Genomic DNA, 17,635 nt, shown 5'->3' with positions numbered 1-17,635 from the left:
TGGGAATCGGAATTCACATCTGTCAAAAATTCCCGCCGTTCCTCATAGATTTACTGTGTGGGAAAAGGATATTACAATCAAATGCAACCTCTCTGAAAAGTCAATTGGAAAAATGTTTTTATTTTTATATAAAAAAAATTTACTATGATCTAAGTGTTATCAAATTACTTATAAATAATGATTACACTACCCGACAAAATTTTGCCGCTTCGAATCAAAAAAACTGTTTTTTGTTATAGATTTGGGGCTTTAAACATGCTTATAGGCTCTGCACACTGAGCGCATCCCGGTGAAACGGTGGGACTTTTTGAAAGATGTGAAACACCGATTCACACTGGCAACATCCACCATCCATGAATGACAGCTGGGTGAGCATAAAATAACTAAGATTTGTGCAGAAAATGTTATTGTTTATTAAGAAAGAATAAATAATAATAATCTATCAATTGTGTTGGCTGTCGTTCAACAGCAACATAAAATTATTTGGCTCAAGTTGATAATGTTGATACAAATGAATTAATGTGTAAAGTATTTATGAATTCAACGAGGCCTTGCGTGTACATGATGTACACGAATAATATATATTCGATTCCAGTCGCTATCATGGACGGGGCCATCTCCATATAAACATGGGATTTCTTCCGAGGTCCCAGCAAACCCTCAATACTCTGCTGTCATATTTAAATAAAAATAGTCCACATCTCAGCAGACCACATCAACGTGCTGCTTGTTGTTTTTCGAATGGCTGTAAAATTATAACGCATAGGACTTACGAAATCATATTACATATAACAGTTTCTTTTTCTTCAAGTATTATTTATTCTAAAGGAAGGAAACGGCAACAGCTGATGGACTGTGTGTTGTTGTTTTTCCCATTTTCCTGTCTGTCATTGTTTACCTTTTCGTAATTAATTCCGATTTTTTGTTGTGAATGTCAAATATTTATTAGAAAGATCCCAGATGGATGGTGGAATAACTGGGAAATTTTTCGAATCCTATCCTTCGCCTATGAAATGCTACTCGGCTTTGTCAATGCCTCAGCCAGCGCTGAAGTCTTTGACGCGGCACAGTGGGGACTCAGCCGAAAAGAAGTGGCACAGGTCATACAATCATATAAAATAAATTTACCCAACTAGTAAAGAATTTTCCAGTTTTAAAAAATCGAATCTTCAAAATAATTGTTTCAATGTGTACAAACTTTATTCACTTACTTTATCACTTCATTTATTAATTTAGCAAGCTGAAATATCCGGAGGCCCCTGTCTGGCATCTGCTGCCCTGATGCTCGAGAGTCGAGACTTCGAGTATCAATGTGCTGAATCATGCACAAGCAACGTAGCTATATTTGCTATTTTATCTGGGCTCGTAGTTAAGGACCGAATATTTTGTTATTACATTCTGGCTCTACGGGGCTTAACGAAAAATCCCGCCATAAAGCAGCTTTTTGGTTTCTCATGCTACATCTTGGTATTGTATAGTCTTTGATCATAGTATGTTAGGACTTTAGACCAAGGGTCGACAAGGCCCTATCTAATGGAATAGGAAAAGATCTCGGGGCAGCGCAGTCGTAAAAACTTCGTGTGGCCTCGGTCTATGCACGACTTCATTATTCTACTCGGCTACCTCAGCAGTAGTGAATAGAAATTTCTGCACTGACAAAATAGGTTGAACATACTGAGGTAGCTTCTCACAAGGAAGATATTTTTTCCCTTTTAAAAATGTGAATGGCGGTGCGCAATAATTTTTGTTGTTATATTGCTTTTTTTGTTTAATAGCATTTTAATGTTTCCTCAAAAGATTTTTTCTTTTGTTTGGCGTGAGTATCTGTTTAACGACCCCTGTCCAATTTTGATCAGTATTTCCTATTCAATCAATTAAAATATTTAATATAAAAAATAAAATTTAGTATTTTTTTAAGTATATCTGAAAGAAATGAATATTTTGTGCAGTGGTATTCTGAGGGAGGAATTTTTCATCCAGGCTTCCTTCCAGTCTGTCGTACTTTTTGGACTGGAAGCGAGTGGTGAGGATTCCAAGTTAATCCTACACCCAGTTTTGAAAGACAATCGATTTAACGTTGTTTCAAAGGAACACAACTGTTTAGAAGTGTTTTTATATTTATATCAATATGTTAGAACATTTAATATAGAAAGTAGCATTCAGATAGATGTATATACATTTGTATACATACGTACCACGGTTCAATTGGTCTTACATGTAAATCTCCAGCATATTTGTGTTAAATATTTAAAAAGGTAAAATAGGTTGTGTTAATTTGATGACTAGTATTTAAACTACATACATAGATACGCAATTATGGTTTTTGTGTTGGCCTGAATCATTGTCCAAACATTGACAGGAAAGTTTTCAACAGTCACACTATAAATAACGGTTTAAGTTCAATGTACATAGATGTATTAATGAAGTCTATGTACATACAATAAATAAATCGGATATACATATGTATGTACGACATATTTTTTTTAAATAGATACTTACGGTATTTACTCCAAATCAATCTAAAAAAATTCATTCAAAATAACACATATGTATGCATGTCCTGCATTACCTTTTATTTTTCTATGATAATAGCTGTTACATAACTACCGATTTCCGACAGATTTTATATAAATATTTTGAAACATTCTAAGGGTTTAATTAATGCTTAAGATTATATGTGATATGTTGTTACCAAGTATTTAAACTCAAATGCGGCTCGTAGATGGTGCATTCACGGCTCGGAATAATTTTACAATATTCCTTTAGGTCCTGTTTTGACAGATAGTTTGAGTCCGGTTTAAAAAAAATTTCTCTTTTCGTCCAGTTTCCACTCTACACAACGTAACGTGAGTCGCGGCACACGTCCGGCGACAACCAAAATGCCGGTTATACTGAGTCAGTCATTATACTTATTATATATGTATGTACATATATGTATGTATGATTTATGTAGCTTCCCTGCAGTACCAGAACTGAGCGATGACAACTGTGAAGTACGCGTCATTTAGGATTTTTCCTCTGCCGCTGCGGCAGCCGAGCAGAACAAGAAGTCGAACATTTATTTTGCAAATAAATGTTGAGATTGAATAATATTGAATATATTGGTAAATTTGTATATGACTTTAAACTAGTTTTCTGCAATACGGGCATAGCAATAGCGAGTTTTTGAAACGTTGTTCCAAAGTTTTGTAGCACTCAGTGCATACTTTAAAGTGCCCGTGGGCGTTATGACACTTTGAGAGTGGGCGCTATGACACTTTCAACGCCCGTGGGCGTTATAACACTGGGCGTTATGACACGCACCCGTGTGTAACGCAGAGACCCCGAATCCCCGATTGGACCACAAAGAGTATATTTATTCGTGATCAGCATCAACAGCCGAGTCGATATAGCCATGCCTGTCTGTCCGTCCGTCTGTCTGTCCTTATGAGCGCCTATATCTCAGAAACTATAAAAGCTAGAGCAACCGGTGAAAAGTGAGACGAGGGCTATGTTATTTTGTGAAAATTATTATCAGGTAAGTGCAGTGTTTCATTTAAATATAATGTTGAAAAATATGAATAAACTGTGTAATTGCGAATTATCTGCGTTTTGCACGAAGTTTCCATTTCCAGCAACGAAAAAACCACCATAAAAGCGAGGCTCGAGTCGAGCAGGTACATATTTTTTGGCGGGTGTTTTGTTTTTGTTTTTGGCGCAAATACACTGCTGATAGCCTTTTCACTGAGAGCATTGTAAAAAAATTGAACCGATTTTAGAAATTTCGAATGGAAATATATTAATTAACCCATCTTATTTCAGAGGCGATTCAGTTGAAATGCCCGGAATGAGCACGTCGGTCTTACGAACACATCATTAATACATCAACAACACCAACAAAAAGGTTCTGTGCAAAAAAAGGATAGAACAAAAATGTAGATCGAAAATTTTATAAGAAAACAAAAAATAAAAATAAATTGAATATTTTTATACACAATTTACTCACATATTTTTTCTGAAAATAGCCACAGTTTTTAGTGAAATATGTCACTTATGAATGCATTACTATTTAGGGAAATTCATTGCCTATTAAAGCCTTAATTTTTGGGGAAATACATCACTTATAATGCATTCCTTTTTAGGGAAATTCAACACTTATTAATGCATTACTTTTTAGGGAAATTCATCACTTATTAGTCGACTAGTGCTCGATGCCAATGACATCACTTATGCTCCTAGGACATCCCTGTGTTAAGCATAGTTTCCAGCACCGTGGAATCTAAAAATTCCTGTCAAACTCCATATCAAAAAAAACTAGCAGGAATTTTTCGCTTACGTTTTCCTGGAGTGTGAATCCAGCAACACGAGCGGAATCCACAGATTTATATCGATAGTTGCCTATCGGTACCGTGTGTAGATCGTATGGCAGATCATCACTGACGTAAGCGAGCTGCATGACGCTGGCATAGATGTGTAGTTGCTTAAACATTCCTGACCCGTACTGCAGAGATATGATTATTCAGGCAGACTCCTGTTTTCAAATTCCATTTTGGTTTTACTTTTCAGCAAAAAGTCATACTTTTCCTTTAATTTTCCCTGTGCTGTTAAGCGCAAGCAGCGCAGCTGCTCACTATTTATTGTTGTCCAGACCAATTTTTTAAGATACAATTTTGAGGTTGGTTAACAAAAAAGGATTTATAAAAAGGGCACAATTGCATTGGTAATGGCGTCAAATCCATGACAATGCATCAATAATTCATCTATTTTTTGTATACCCGTACTTACAAATAGTTAAGGGGTATATTGTATATGTGGTAAAAGTGGATGTCTGTCTGTCCGTCTGTCTGTCTGTCTGTCTGTCTTGATGAGCGCCTAGATCTCAGAGACTTTAAGAGCAAGGGTAGCAAAATTTGGTTTCCAGACTCATGTGATACTGCTTTCAAAATTTTTCCCCGCCCCCACAAAGGACGAAAATCTGTGGCAGGCACAATTTTAAAAATACGATAAAACTGAAACGTAGTATAGTAGAGAATGCCCATATCAACCGGATTGCCGAATCTGAATCAGAACGGATCATAATTATAGCCAGAATGAAGAGATTCATTTTCAGTTGCTTCCCCCGCCCACTTCAGCAAGAGACCACTACTCATTCTCTTTCTCGCTCACCCACTCTGCCTCGTTATGTACGCGAGCGCCCTCTAGCGGAGGAGAAGTATAATCTAAATGGTACATTTAAAATTTACACGTTAGATGTAGAATATACATAGTAGATGTAGATGTAGATAACAGATGTAGCAAAAAAAAATTTTTTTTAGTTCAAAAATTCTAAAAAATTATAAGCTCAAAAATGTATATACTGACTGAGTACGGGTATAAGTAGAGTCGCGTCATCAGAAGCGACTCACACGTACCTGCTCGTTCACTTTTCTTTTACTTTTCTTTCGGCGAGAAATATGTTGCCGTTTTGAAAACGGAAATTTCTTGCATTTTACGAATGCGGGAGCGAATGACTTTTCGTTTTGAAAATTAAATCACTTTGTGAAAGTGAAAACCGGAACCAGCCTGATTACACTAGTCAATACTAGAATTAGGCTGTGGCCCAAAATAACTTTTTCTTATAGATTTCGGGGTTTACAATTTTTTTTACGAATTATGGTTTTTTTTAAGGTGTAGTTTTTTTTTTAATATCTTAAAATCTGGTATTTTTTTAATGTTTTTTTTCAGAGGTAGTGCTTCTATTTTTCACATAACTTAAGTATCTTATATCTGGTTGCATAGAACTTTCAGTTCTGAAAAGCTAACAATGCAGCTATAAATCCGACTCAGACCTTTTGTATCTGCAGCTTAACGCCTCAAAGATATTAAGCTTTCAAATTCAAATTTCATAATTTTTTTGCGGTATTTTTTCCCGAAATTTGGACTTTAAAAACTCGGGAAAAGTCGAAAAAAAATAATTCTTGGCCAAAATTTTTGGTTTTTAATAGACGCATTAATCAGGAGTCGTTTAAGGTACCAGATTTGAAAAATAAAAAAAATAATAAAGTACTACAAAAATTTGTAAATCCCGAAATCCTAAATAAAAAGTTCAATTTTGTCGAGTAGTGTTATCTTAGTTTTGGATATTTAATGACCTGCGTTAGAAAATGGAGATAACACACCACGCATGATATAACCAACAACGGTGATTGGGAAACAGATACAGCGAACGCTATCTATTTTCTAATGTTAATTCATACAAACCATCTATTGCCATTCCAAAAATGACCAATATTCTAGCTGTTTTCATTCTGCACCATACGTATTAAATATTTAACTAACGCTATTAATATTTTGAAATTAATTCTGAGTTTATAAAAACTTTTACAGAGACTACTAATGAGGAACGTCGAACTAAATTTACCAATAATTTAAAAACATACGTTTCGATTTAAATTTTAAGGCCAAATGAAGCTTATAATCGAAATCATAAGACTATTTATTATGAAGCCTACATCAGGCGAAACTTTAAGAGCTTGGATTTTTTCGGCTCTAATGGTGCATGGAGCAGTTGCAGGCAATCCAGATGCAAAACGGCTTTATGACGATCTCTTGAGCAACTACAACAAATTAGTCCGGCCTGTTGTTAATACCACAGATGTTCTTAAAGTGTGCATAAAACTAAAACTATCCCAACTTATTGATGTGGTAAGTACAATGAAGAAGTACATATGTAGCTCCTGGATGTATTTTGTTGTATTCTACTAACATTTTAGATATTGTTACGTTTTTACGATTCGTATTCAAGATTGAAAAAACAGAGACAGAGATAAGCTCCGGTTTTCACTTTGTGTGATTTATTTACGCAGGTACTTATAAGCGCAAAATGTACTGCTTCTATGCCACGCCAGCTCACATAAAAAGCCTCTGTTATGTTTAACAGAGATTTTTCGGTAACCAAATCGGGCTGCGACAGCTGTTCAGACGAATTCACTACTTGTTGTTGGTTTAAAATAATTATTTATAATTATAAAAATGTATATTAATTATAAAAAGGGCACAAGCTCAATTGAACTGTTAATGGTGTCAAGTTCATGTCAATGCAACAATTTTTATACCCGTACTCAAAAAGAGTTAAGGGGTATATTAGATTTGTGGTAAAAGTGGATGTGTGTAACGCACAAAAGGAAACGTTTTCCACCCCATAAAGTATTTATATTATTGATCAGCATCAATAGCCGAGTCGATAGGGCCATGTCTGTCTGTCCGTCTGACCGTCTGTCCGTCTTGTTTGTCGCCTGGATCTCAGAGACTATAAGAGCTAGGGTAACCTATTTTTATACCCGTACTCAAAAAAGAGTTAAGGGGTATATTAGATTTGTGGTAAAAGTGGATGTGTGTAACGCAGAGAAGGAAACGTTTCCGACCCCATAAAGTATATATATTCTTGATCAGCATCAATAGCCGAGTCGATATAGCCATGTCTGTCTGTCCGTCTGTCTGTCTGTCTGTCTGTCTGTCTCGATGAGCGCCTAGATCTCAGAAACTATAAGAGCTAGGGCAACCAAATTTGGTTTCCAGACTCATGTGATATCCCACTGCTACAAGTGTATTTCAAAATTTCGCCACGCCCCCTTCCGCCCACACAAAGGACGAAAATCTGTGGCAGGCACATTTTTAAAGATACGATACAACTAAAAACGCAGTATCGTAGAGAATGACCATATCTACCAGACTGCCGAATCTGAATCAGATCGGATCATAATTATAGCCAGAATGAAGAAATTAATTTTCAGTTGCTTCCCCTCCCCCTCCCCCTCCCGACCACAACAACGCAACTCATTTTCCTTCTCGCTCGCACATGCTGCCGCGTACAGTGCGCGAGCAACCCCTAGCGGAGGAGATGTAGAATATGAATGGAACATGTACAATCTACATGTTAGATGTAGAATAGACATTGTAGATGAGATGTAGATAGCAGATGTAGCAAAAAAATGTAAAATGTAAAATTTTTTTTTTTTTCTAAAATTCTAAAAAATTATAAGCTCAACAATGTATATACTGACTGAGTACGGGTATAAGTAGAGTCGTGTCCCCAGAAACGACTCACACGTTCCTTCTCGTTGTTTCCAGACTCATGTGATATCACACTGCTACAAGTGAATTTCCAAAATTGTGCACCCCACAAAGGACGAAAATCTGTGGCAGGCACAATTTTAAAGAATGCCCACATCTACCATATTGCAGAATCTGAATCAGATCGGATCATAATTATAGCCAGAATGAAGAGATTCATTTTCAGTTGCTTCCCCCGCCTACTTCAGCAGGAGACCAGCTACTCATTCTCTTTCTCGCTCACACACTCTGCCTCGTTATGTACGCGAGCGCCCTCTAGCGGAGGAGAATGGTACATCTAAATGGTAAATATACATTGTAGATGTAAATAACAGATGTAGCAAAAAAATGTAAAATGTAATTTTTTTTTTTAATTCAAACATTCTAGAATTGTTTGCTGTTTTTAAAACGGAAGTTTTGTGTTGTGTGCAAGCGAGAGCTTCCAACTTTCTTTTTTGAAAAGTAAATCGCAAATTTTTTGTGAATGTGAAAACATTAGAGCTATTTTGTATAATTTAGACCATCCGAGAGACTGGGTTACGTTACGAACAAACTGTGAGCTCCGACTGACTATTTTAGTTATTGACCTGCCAACCCAATATATTCAGCCTTCTTGATTAGCACTTTCGTTACACTGCCCTCCGCCTAAGCTTGTTCATCCCGAATAATTTAGTAGTCACCCCCGCGTTAAGAGTCCTTCTTTTGTCATTCAAAAGCTTTATCTCAATCAATCTTATACTCCGCTATTTTTTTTTCCTCGTCTCGTATCTGGGTGATATTCACCAGTCCCTTCTCTAGTTCGGTAAACGAGTTGTTGCAGTCCGCAAGTGTTGGCTATATATCCATTAAATTCTCGTTCAGCACAATGTTCGACTCGCTCTAGATCGACAGATGCGATCGAAGTCGTGCCTATTTCTGGTTGAGGTTCGTGATTGTCACTGGGGGTGATTTCTGTTCCCGGGGTCTGGACCCGTTTTGTCGATCTCTACATTTTCTCGCCATATGTCCTGTTTTTGATATTGTAATAAATGTTATTACACACATAAAATGTAGTAATAAGTTGTTTTTTAAGGAAACATGAAGTGAATCATGGGAAATTGTGGAAAAAATAAAAAAAACATGGAAAAATCGTACTTTTGCGACTCGAGCGTTCAATTAAAAACGAGAAGGAACGTGTGAGTCGTTTCTGGGGACGCGACTCTACTTATACCCGTACTCAGTCAGTATAAACATTTTTTAGCTTATGAATTTTTAGAATTTTAAAATTAAAAAAAAATGTTTACATCTTACATTTTTTTGCTACATCTCTTATCTACATCTACAATGTATATTGTACATCTAACATGTAGATTATAGATGTACCATTCATATTTTACATCTCCTCCGCTAGGGGTTGCTCGCGCACTGAACGAGGCAGAGTGTGCGAGCGAGAAAGAGAATGAGTCTCTGGCAGTGGGTGGCGAATGAAGCAACTGAAAATGAATTTCTTCATTTTGGCTATAATTATAATCCGATCTGATTCAGATTCGGCAGTCTGGTAGATATGGGTGTTTTCTACGATACTGCGTTGTTTGATCGTATCTTTAAAAATGTGCCTGCCACAGATTTTCGTTCTTTGTGGTGGCGGAACGGGGCGGGGTGAAATTTTGAAAAACACTTGTAGCAGTGTGATGTCACATGTGTCTGGAAACCAAATTTGGTTGCCCTAGCTCTTATAGTGTCTGAGATCTAGGCGCTCAACAAGACGGACGGACGGACAGAAGGACATGGCTCTATCGACTAGGTTATTGATGCTGATCAAGAATATATAAACTTTATGGGGTCGGAAACGTTTCCTTCTCTGCGTTACACACATCCACTTTTACCACAAATATAATATACCCCTTAACTCTTTTTTGAATACGGGTAGAAAAAACCAATAGAGATAATTTTGAATATATATAATATATATGTGAATATACTCGATAGAAGGCTACATTACACTACACTACATTACAAAGTAAATTTATCGCTTTAGAATATTCCGTACCAGTTCACAGATTTTAGCATTATACCAGATTAACCCAAAGTCGACTTCTATTTTTTGTAAGTTCGCGACCGCATGTTTTTTGCACTAAGCAGAGGGCTAACAAAATGCTGTCGCAGTCACCGACTTCGAGTCGGGACGTCTGTGCCTATCTCACTTATCAGTGCATTGCTTTCGCTAAACCTCATCGCCCAGCTTATCGCGTTCTTTTTTTATGAATCTTCTTTAGGCGCACGTATGAATATGGAAAATTTAGGGGATAACCGCGTTTCTTGGCTTAGCGTTAGCCCCAATGTCAAAAAAATTACCGTATCAGAAACTTCAAGTGGAATATCCCGAGCTTCCTGAAACTCAACAGAAAAACCAACGAAAAACACCTCCAAGTCCATATCCGAGCTATCCTGCTTTGCAGTTCATCGCGCTTTTAAACTCATTAGTAAAGAAATTATTTCGATCTTAAATCTTCGTGACGGAAATCTTTTCTTGTTGTTAAAGTCCAAGGAAGTTGGTGATAAGTTTACAAAAGTTTCCCGGTATTTGCAATGTCGAGTGGACGGCCTTCTCGCGCAGCTTCCAGGCTTTCTTCCTACCCAGGGGATATTTCGAAAAATGGCTCCAGGAGGTGAGAACACGGAACAAGAAATGGGAAGAACCCTCGAACGCTCGTCCGGCCATTGAAGTGCCCCCCGGAGGAGGAATTGGAACTAATCAGGGAGAAAAGCATGCCGGGCCTGAGGATGTTTACCCGACCACATAGATGCAAGGATCTGGAAATGCTGTTGACCCTGGCGGATGAGTTTGAAGCACTGGAGAGGGATCGGTTGGAATTCAAACGAGAGGATCACACAAGACGGGCGAAGGCCAACAATCCGTTCACGAAGATGCCGCAGATGCAAGAATGAACCAGCGACCAGCACCACCAAATCCGCGGACCAAAATCCAACGTTGATCGAGTTGATCCAGTTGATCGCAACTGCAGAATATCAACGTGGAAGGGCCGTGCTGGGGTCGCAAGAGGAGGCCCCAAAAACATAGTCAGCGGACTCGCCGAGGAGGAAGTGCAGCTATCTCCTGTAGTGGTGATCGCAGGAAACGAATGGAAGTCCACGGTGGCTACCGGGGATATTAGCAGTTTCATTAGCTGCAAACTGGCGGAAAAGCTGCGGGGAGTCTGCCGCGAGCTTGAGACGAAGAGACGCGTACGGCTAGCGGATGGCCATAGTCATGAAGTGAATACCGAGCTCGAGGCGGAAATGGCGTTTGGCGACAAGGTGGTGTGGATGTCGTTGCTCGTGCTGCCGGGCCTGATCGACGCTATAGTTCTCGGCTGAGATTTCCTGACCGAAGTCGGAGCAGAGGGTGACCTGCGCGGGCACACGGTTGTAATCCCTGCAAAAGGCATACGGGACGGACGGCCAGAAGAAAGGCTATCCGTGGCAGTGGTGGAGGCCATAGAGGCGACCACGCCCAGCGGAGGGAAGATGAGCGATTCCCCAGAGGAAGGGCAGAGCGACGAGTCGCGGGAGGAATTGACCGAGTACAAGGAAATGGCAGGAACGTCGAACGTAGCGGTGCATACGACCACAATGAGGGATGCACAGCCAATCAAACAACGATATTATTCCAGGAATCCCAAGATGCAGGCCGAAATCGACCAAAAAGTGGACGAGTTGTTCGAGCTGGGATCGCGGAGCCCCTACAGTTCACCCATCGTGATGGTTAAGACCGGGCAATCGAGGTTGTGCGTCGATTTCCGACAGATTAGCGCGAAATTAACAGCGTGCATTACACCAGGTGATCGGACCTGAAATGATACCGCACGCCTTTTCCTATTAGGACGATAGAATCGTAATAGGAAGGACCCAGGAGGAGCACCGGTGGAATCTGGACGAGGTGTTCAGGCGTCTAAAGAAGGCAAAACTAAGATTGAACATCGGAAAATGCCAGTACTTGGGACTCCTGGTAACGGGGGAGGGCATCTGCACCGATCCCGAGAAGGTGGCGGCGATAGCAGAACTATGGCCTCCAGCCAATGTCAAAGCCAATGCGCCAGTACCTGGGGTTGGCCTCCTGGTATCAGAGGCTTGTGCCCGATATCGCCACACTAGTACAGCCCCAGAGTGCGCTGCTGAAGAAGAAAGCGAAGTGGGAGTGGACCGAGGGGCAGCAACAGGCATTTGAGGCGGTAAAAGGCCGACTGGTGGCGGATCCGGTACTGGCCTGTCCAGATTTCGGCAGGAAGTTTGTGCCACAGACGGATATCACTGATTATGGGCTGGGTGCTATCCTTACCCAGGAAACCGAGAGAGTCATCTCATACGCCAGTAGAACGCTCAATAGTGCTGAAAGGAACTACTCGGCGACAGAAAAGGAGTGACTGGCCATCGTATGGGCCATAAGGAAGTTAAAGCCATACCTAGAGGGATACCACTTCAAGGTGGTTACCGACCATATGGCTTTGAAATGGCTCAACTGGGAGAGTCGCCCGGTTGGCCCTGGAACTACAGCAGTACGATTCGAGATAGAGTACAGGAAAGGACAACTCAATGTGGTGGCGGATGCGCTTTTTGAGCGGTGTCTATGAGTAGAACCAGCTGAAGGTCCAGAAAACGAGTCCACATGTGAATGGATAGCGAAAGTGAAGGACCAGATTAAAAAAAAGAACCCGAGAAGTTCCCAGACAACGTGGAGGAGGAAGGGAGGGTGTATGGGCACAATCCCCACAGAGCTGGGGACGAAGAGGTCGCAGCATGGAAGATGTGTGTCCCAAGAGACCTGCGGAATAGAGTCATTAAGGAAAATCACGATACATCGGAGGCGGGACACGCCGATCAACGGAAAACCATAGCGCGAGTAGCGGGACGGTATTACTGGCCCGAAATGCACAGGGACGTGGGGGTATGTCTACGTTTCAAGCCGTCAGCAGGGAAGATACTAACCCAGGTGCCCGAGGAACCATGGGCGACGGTCTGCGCGGACTTTCGTGGGACCACTGCGCAGATCCAAGCACGGGAATTCAATGCTGCTTGTGCTGGTACACCGGTTCTCAAAGTGGACAGAGTTGGTGCCCCTAAGGAAAGCCACGGCGGAAACACTAACGAAGGCGGTCCGCGAACGAATTGTGGCCAGGTTTGGAGTGCCGACGGGTGCCGTTGGATTTGGTTTCTGGTGTCGGGGTTCGTTGCCTTTTACGCTGTTGGTTGGAGCGGTGTGAATAGGTGGTGTGGGGCACTGATCTCGTAATTGTAGGAGCGTGGTACCGTACTGGATCGTTGTTTCAATGTCGCATAGGAAGTCCATGCCGACGATAACTTGATCCAACATGTTTGGTAGGACCAGGAGGGGTAGTTGAACTTCTCTTTGATCCAGCCTGATGCGTGCCAGTTGAATCTGTGTGATCTTTCTGACCGGGATCTTTCGGGATGTGTCCCCTGTGTCGATTGTGGCTTCCGCTGCCTGTCCTCCTATGGTTACCATTGCCACTATCCAGTTCTCGTTCATGTGTAGCGGGGTTTTTATTCGTGGGTCGGGGCAGACGTCGTTCCCGGCTGATACCGTATCAGTCGAGGGCGCGAGTCGTTTCCCGGCGTGTTCTGGCGACGGCAATCGATGGTCCGTGTGACGCGCTTGCCACATTCCCAGCAGAATAAGATCGAGGGATTTTGGCATTCGTATGCCGCATGCCCTGCTTCACCACCCCGGCGACAGGCTGCGCGTGGTTTGGCGATGGGAGTCGTGATCATGCGATGTGCCACCTCGGGCTTTGGCGTACTGGCTGGGTTGGATGGCTGTCTCCTTAGTGAGTCTGCCGAGTCCCAATGGGGCTTCCAGAATGGTGTCCGATTGGGGTCGCCACTCCTCTGCTCTGTAGCCGTCCGTGCGTATCTGGGCGTGTGTCGTGGTGATGCGAGAGTGATCGGGATGGTCCGCTCTTGAATACTCTCAAACTCCGTGGCCAGCGGTGTTAGCTGTGACAAGTCTTGCAGTTCGTGGCGGCGCACGTACATCTGGTATGCTGGGAGGGCGTTGTCGTAGATTCTGGTTAGCTCCTTGGCTGCTTCGAACCCGGCGTGGTGCATGAGTAGACGTATCTCGATGAGGAAATCTTTGAACAGTTCCCCCCACCGCTTGCTTGCGGGCTCGGATCTGGTCTTCCAATTTTTCAAAATCCCGTGTTGGCAAGAAGAACGTTAAGAATTCCTGGCGGAAATTTTCCCATGAGGCACTTTGTAGGCGGCTGGTGCGGAACCAACGACTGGTACGGTCTATGAGAAGTTCGGCCATGGTCCGCGGCAGCTGGTTTGTGTCCACCCCATATGAGAGCGCGCGTTCTTCGAGAAGTTCAATGAACGATAGAGGGTCATCTTGGCCGTCAAACTGGATTCCCCATTTCGGATTCGTTCCGCCATTGGTGCGGCGCGGTGGTAGTGGTGCCCTTCCATGGGTGGAATCTGGACGAGGTGTTCAGGCGTCTAAAGAAGGCAAATCTAAGATTGAACATCGGAAAATGCCAGTACTTGGGACACCTGGTAACGGGGGAGGGCATCTGCACCGATCCCGAGAAGGTGGCGGCGATAGCAGAACTATTGCCTCCAGCCAATGTCAAAGCCAATGCGACAGTACCTGGGGTTGGCCTCCTGGTATCAGGAGGCCCGATATCGCCACACTAGTACAGCCCCAGAGTGCGCTGCTGAAGAAGAAAGCGAAGTGTGAGTGGACCGAGGGGCAGCAACAGGCATTTGAGGCGGTAAAAGGCCGACTGGTGGCGGATCCGGTACTGGCCTGTCCAGATTTCGGCAGGAAGTTTGTGCCACAGACGGATATCAGTGATTATGGGCTGGGTGCTATCCTTACCCAGGAAACCGAGAGAGTCATCTCATACGCCAGTAGAACGCTCAATAGTGCTGAAAGGAACTACTCGGCGACAGAAAAGGAGTGACTGGCCATCGTATGGGCCATAAGGAAGTTAAAGCCATACCTAGAGGGATACCACTTCAAGGTGGTTACCGACCATATGGCTTTGAAATGGCTCAACTGGGAGAGTCGCCCGGTTGGCCCTGGAACTACAGCAGTACGATTCGAGATAGAGTACAGGAAAGGACAACTCAATGTGGTGGCGGATGCGCTTTTTTGCGCTTTGTCTATGAGTAGAACCAGCTGAAGGTCCAGAAAACGAGTCCACACGTGAATGGATAGCGAAAGTGAAGGACCAGATTAAAAAAAAGAACCCGAGAAGTTCCCAGACAACGTGGAGGAGGAAGGGAGGGTGTATGGGCACAATCCCCACAGAGCTGGGGACGAAGAGGTCGCAGCATGGAAGATGTGTGTCCCAAGAGACCTGCGGAATAGAGTCATTAAGGAAAATCACGATACATCGGAGGCGGGACACGCCGATCAACGGAAAACCATAGCGCGAGTAGCGGGACGGTATTACTGGCCCGAAATGCACAGGGACGTGGGGGTATGTCTACGTTTCAAGCCGTCAGCAGGGAAGATACTAACCCAGGTGCCCGTGGAACCATGGGCGACGGTCTGCGCGGACTTTCGTGGGACCAATGCGCAGATCCAAGCACGGGAATTCAATGCTGCTTGTGCTGGTACACCGGTTCTCAAAGTGGACAGAGTTGGTGCCCCTAAGGAAAGCCACGGCGGAAACACTAACGAAGGCGGTTCGCGAACGAATTGTGGCCAGGTTTGGAGTGCCGACGGCTGCCGTTAGATTTGGTGTCTGGTGTCGGGGTTCGTTGCCTTTTACGCTGTTGGTTGGAGCGGTGTGAATAGGTGGTGTGGGGCACTGATCTCGTAATTGTAGGAGCGTGGTACCGTACTGGATCGTTGTTTCAATGGCGCATAGGAAGTCCATGCCGACGATAACTTGATCCAACATGTTTGGTAGGACCAGGAGGGGTAGTTGAACTTCTCTTTGATCCAGCCTGATGCGTGCCAGTTGAATCTGTGTGATCTTTCTGACCGGGATCTTTCGGGATGTGTCCCCTGTGTCGATTGTGGCTTCCGCTGCCTGTCCTCCTATGGTTACCATTGCCACTATCCAGTTCTCGTTCATGTGTAGCGGGGTTTTTATTCGTGGGTCGGGGCAGACGTCGTTCCCGGCTGATACCGTATCAGTCGAGGGCGCGAGTCGTTTCCCGGCGTGTTCTGGCGACGGCAATCGATGGTCCGTGTGACGCGCTTGCCACATTCCCAGCAGAATAAGATCGAGGGATTTTGGCATTCGTATGCCGGATGCCCTGCTTCACCACACCGGCGACAGGCTGCGCGTGGTTTGGCGATGGGAGTCGTGATCATGCGATGTGCCACCTCGGGCTTTGGCGTACTGGCTGGGTTGGATGGCTGTCTCCTTGGTGAGTCTGCCGAGTCCCAATGGGGCTTCCAGAATGGTGTCCGATTGGAGTCGCCACTCCTCTGCTCTGTAGCCGTCCGTGCGTATCTGGGCGTGTCTCGTGGTGATGCGAGAGTGATCGGGATGGTCCGCTCTTGAATACTCTCAAACTCCGTGGCCAGCGGTGTTAGCTGTGACAAGTCTTGCAGTTCGTGGCGGCGCACGTACATCTGGTATGCTGGGAGGGCGTTGTCGTAGATTCTGGTTAGCTCCTTGGCTGCTTCGAACCCGGCGTGGTGCATGAGTAGACGTATCTCGATGAGGAAATCTTTGAACAGTTCCCCCACCGCTTGCTTGCGGGCTCGGATCTGGTCTTCCAATTTTTCAAAATCCCGTGTTGGCAAGAAGAACGTTAAGAATTCCTGGCGGAAATTTTCCCATGAGGCACTTTGTAGGCGGCTGGTGCGGAACCAACGACTGGTACGGTCTGTGAGAAGTTCGGCCATGGTCCGCGGCAGCTGGTTTGTGTCCACCCCATATGAGAGCGCGCGTTCTTCGAGAAGTTCAATGAACGATAGAGGGTCATCTTGGCCGTCAGACTGGATTCCCCATTTTCGGATTCGTTCCGCCATTGGTGCGGCGCGGTGGTAGTGGTGCCCTTCCATGGGTGGAATCTGGACGAGGTGTTCAGGCGTCTAAAGAAGGCAAATCTAAGATTGAACATCGGAAAATGCCAGTACTTGGGACACCTGGTAACGGGGGAGGGCATCTGCACCGATCCCGAGAAGGTGGCGGCGATAGCAGAACTATGGCCTCCAGCCAATGTCAAAGCCAATGCGACAGTACCTGGGGTTGGCCTCCTGGTATCATGAGGCCCGATATCGCCACACTAGTACAGCCCCAGAGTGCGCTGCTGAAGAAGAAAGCGAAGTGTGAGTGGACCGAGGGCAGCAACAGGCATTTGAGGCGGTAAAAGGCCGACTGGTGGCGGATCCGGTACTGGCCTGTCCAGATTTCGGCAGGAAGTTTGTGCCACAGACGGATATCAGTGATTATGGGCTGGGTGCTATCCTTACCCAGGAAACCGAGAGAGTCATCTCATACGCCAGTAGAACGCTCAATAGTGCTGAAAGGAACTACTCGGCGACAGAAAAGGAGTGACTGGCCATCGTATGGGCCATAAGGAAGTTAAAGCCATA

The 17,635-nt window shown here is 43.8% G+C and overlaps 1 protein-coding gene across 7 annotated transcripts in view; it reads left to right on the top strand.

The window, feature by feature from the left end:
• Positions 1 to 1,970: 1,970 nt before the first annotated feature.
• Positions 1,971 to 17,635, top strand: part of LOC111078115 (acetylcholine receptor subunit alpha-like) — a 268,805-nt gene continuing 253,140 nt past the window's right edge. For 4 of the 7 annotated variants that reach the window (XM_041595520.1, XM_041595518.1, XM_041595523.1 and 1 more), the window contains exons 1-2: positions 1,981 to 2,255; positions 6,346 to 6,663. In XM_041595520.1, coding sequence (XP_041451454.1) covers positions 6,424 to 6,663 — 240 coding nt within the window. In that variant the 5' untranslated portion in view covers positions 1,981 to 2,255; positions 6,346 to 6,423. Of the gene's footprint in view, positions 2,256 to 6,345; positions 6,664 to 17,635 lie in introns of all 7 variants that reach the window. The other 3 variants (XM_041595537.1, XM_041595529.1, XM_041595527.1) reach the window with 3 other exon arrangements.

This window comes from Drosophila obscura, unplaced genomic scaffold, assembly GCF_018151105.1.
Source record: "Drosophila obscura isolate BZ-5 IFL unplaced genomic scaffold, ASM1815110v1 contig_13, whole genome shotgun sequence".
NCBI classification, from domain to species: Eukaryota; Metazoa; Arthropoda; class Insecta; order Diptera; family Drosophilidae; genus Drosophila; species Drosophila obscura.
This window is presented reverse-complemented; position numbering and strand designations above follow the sequence as displayed.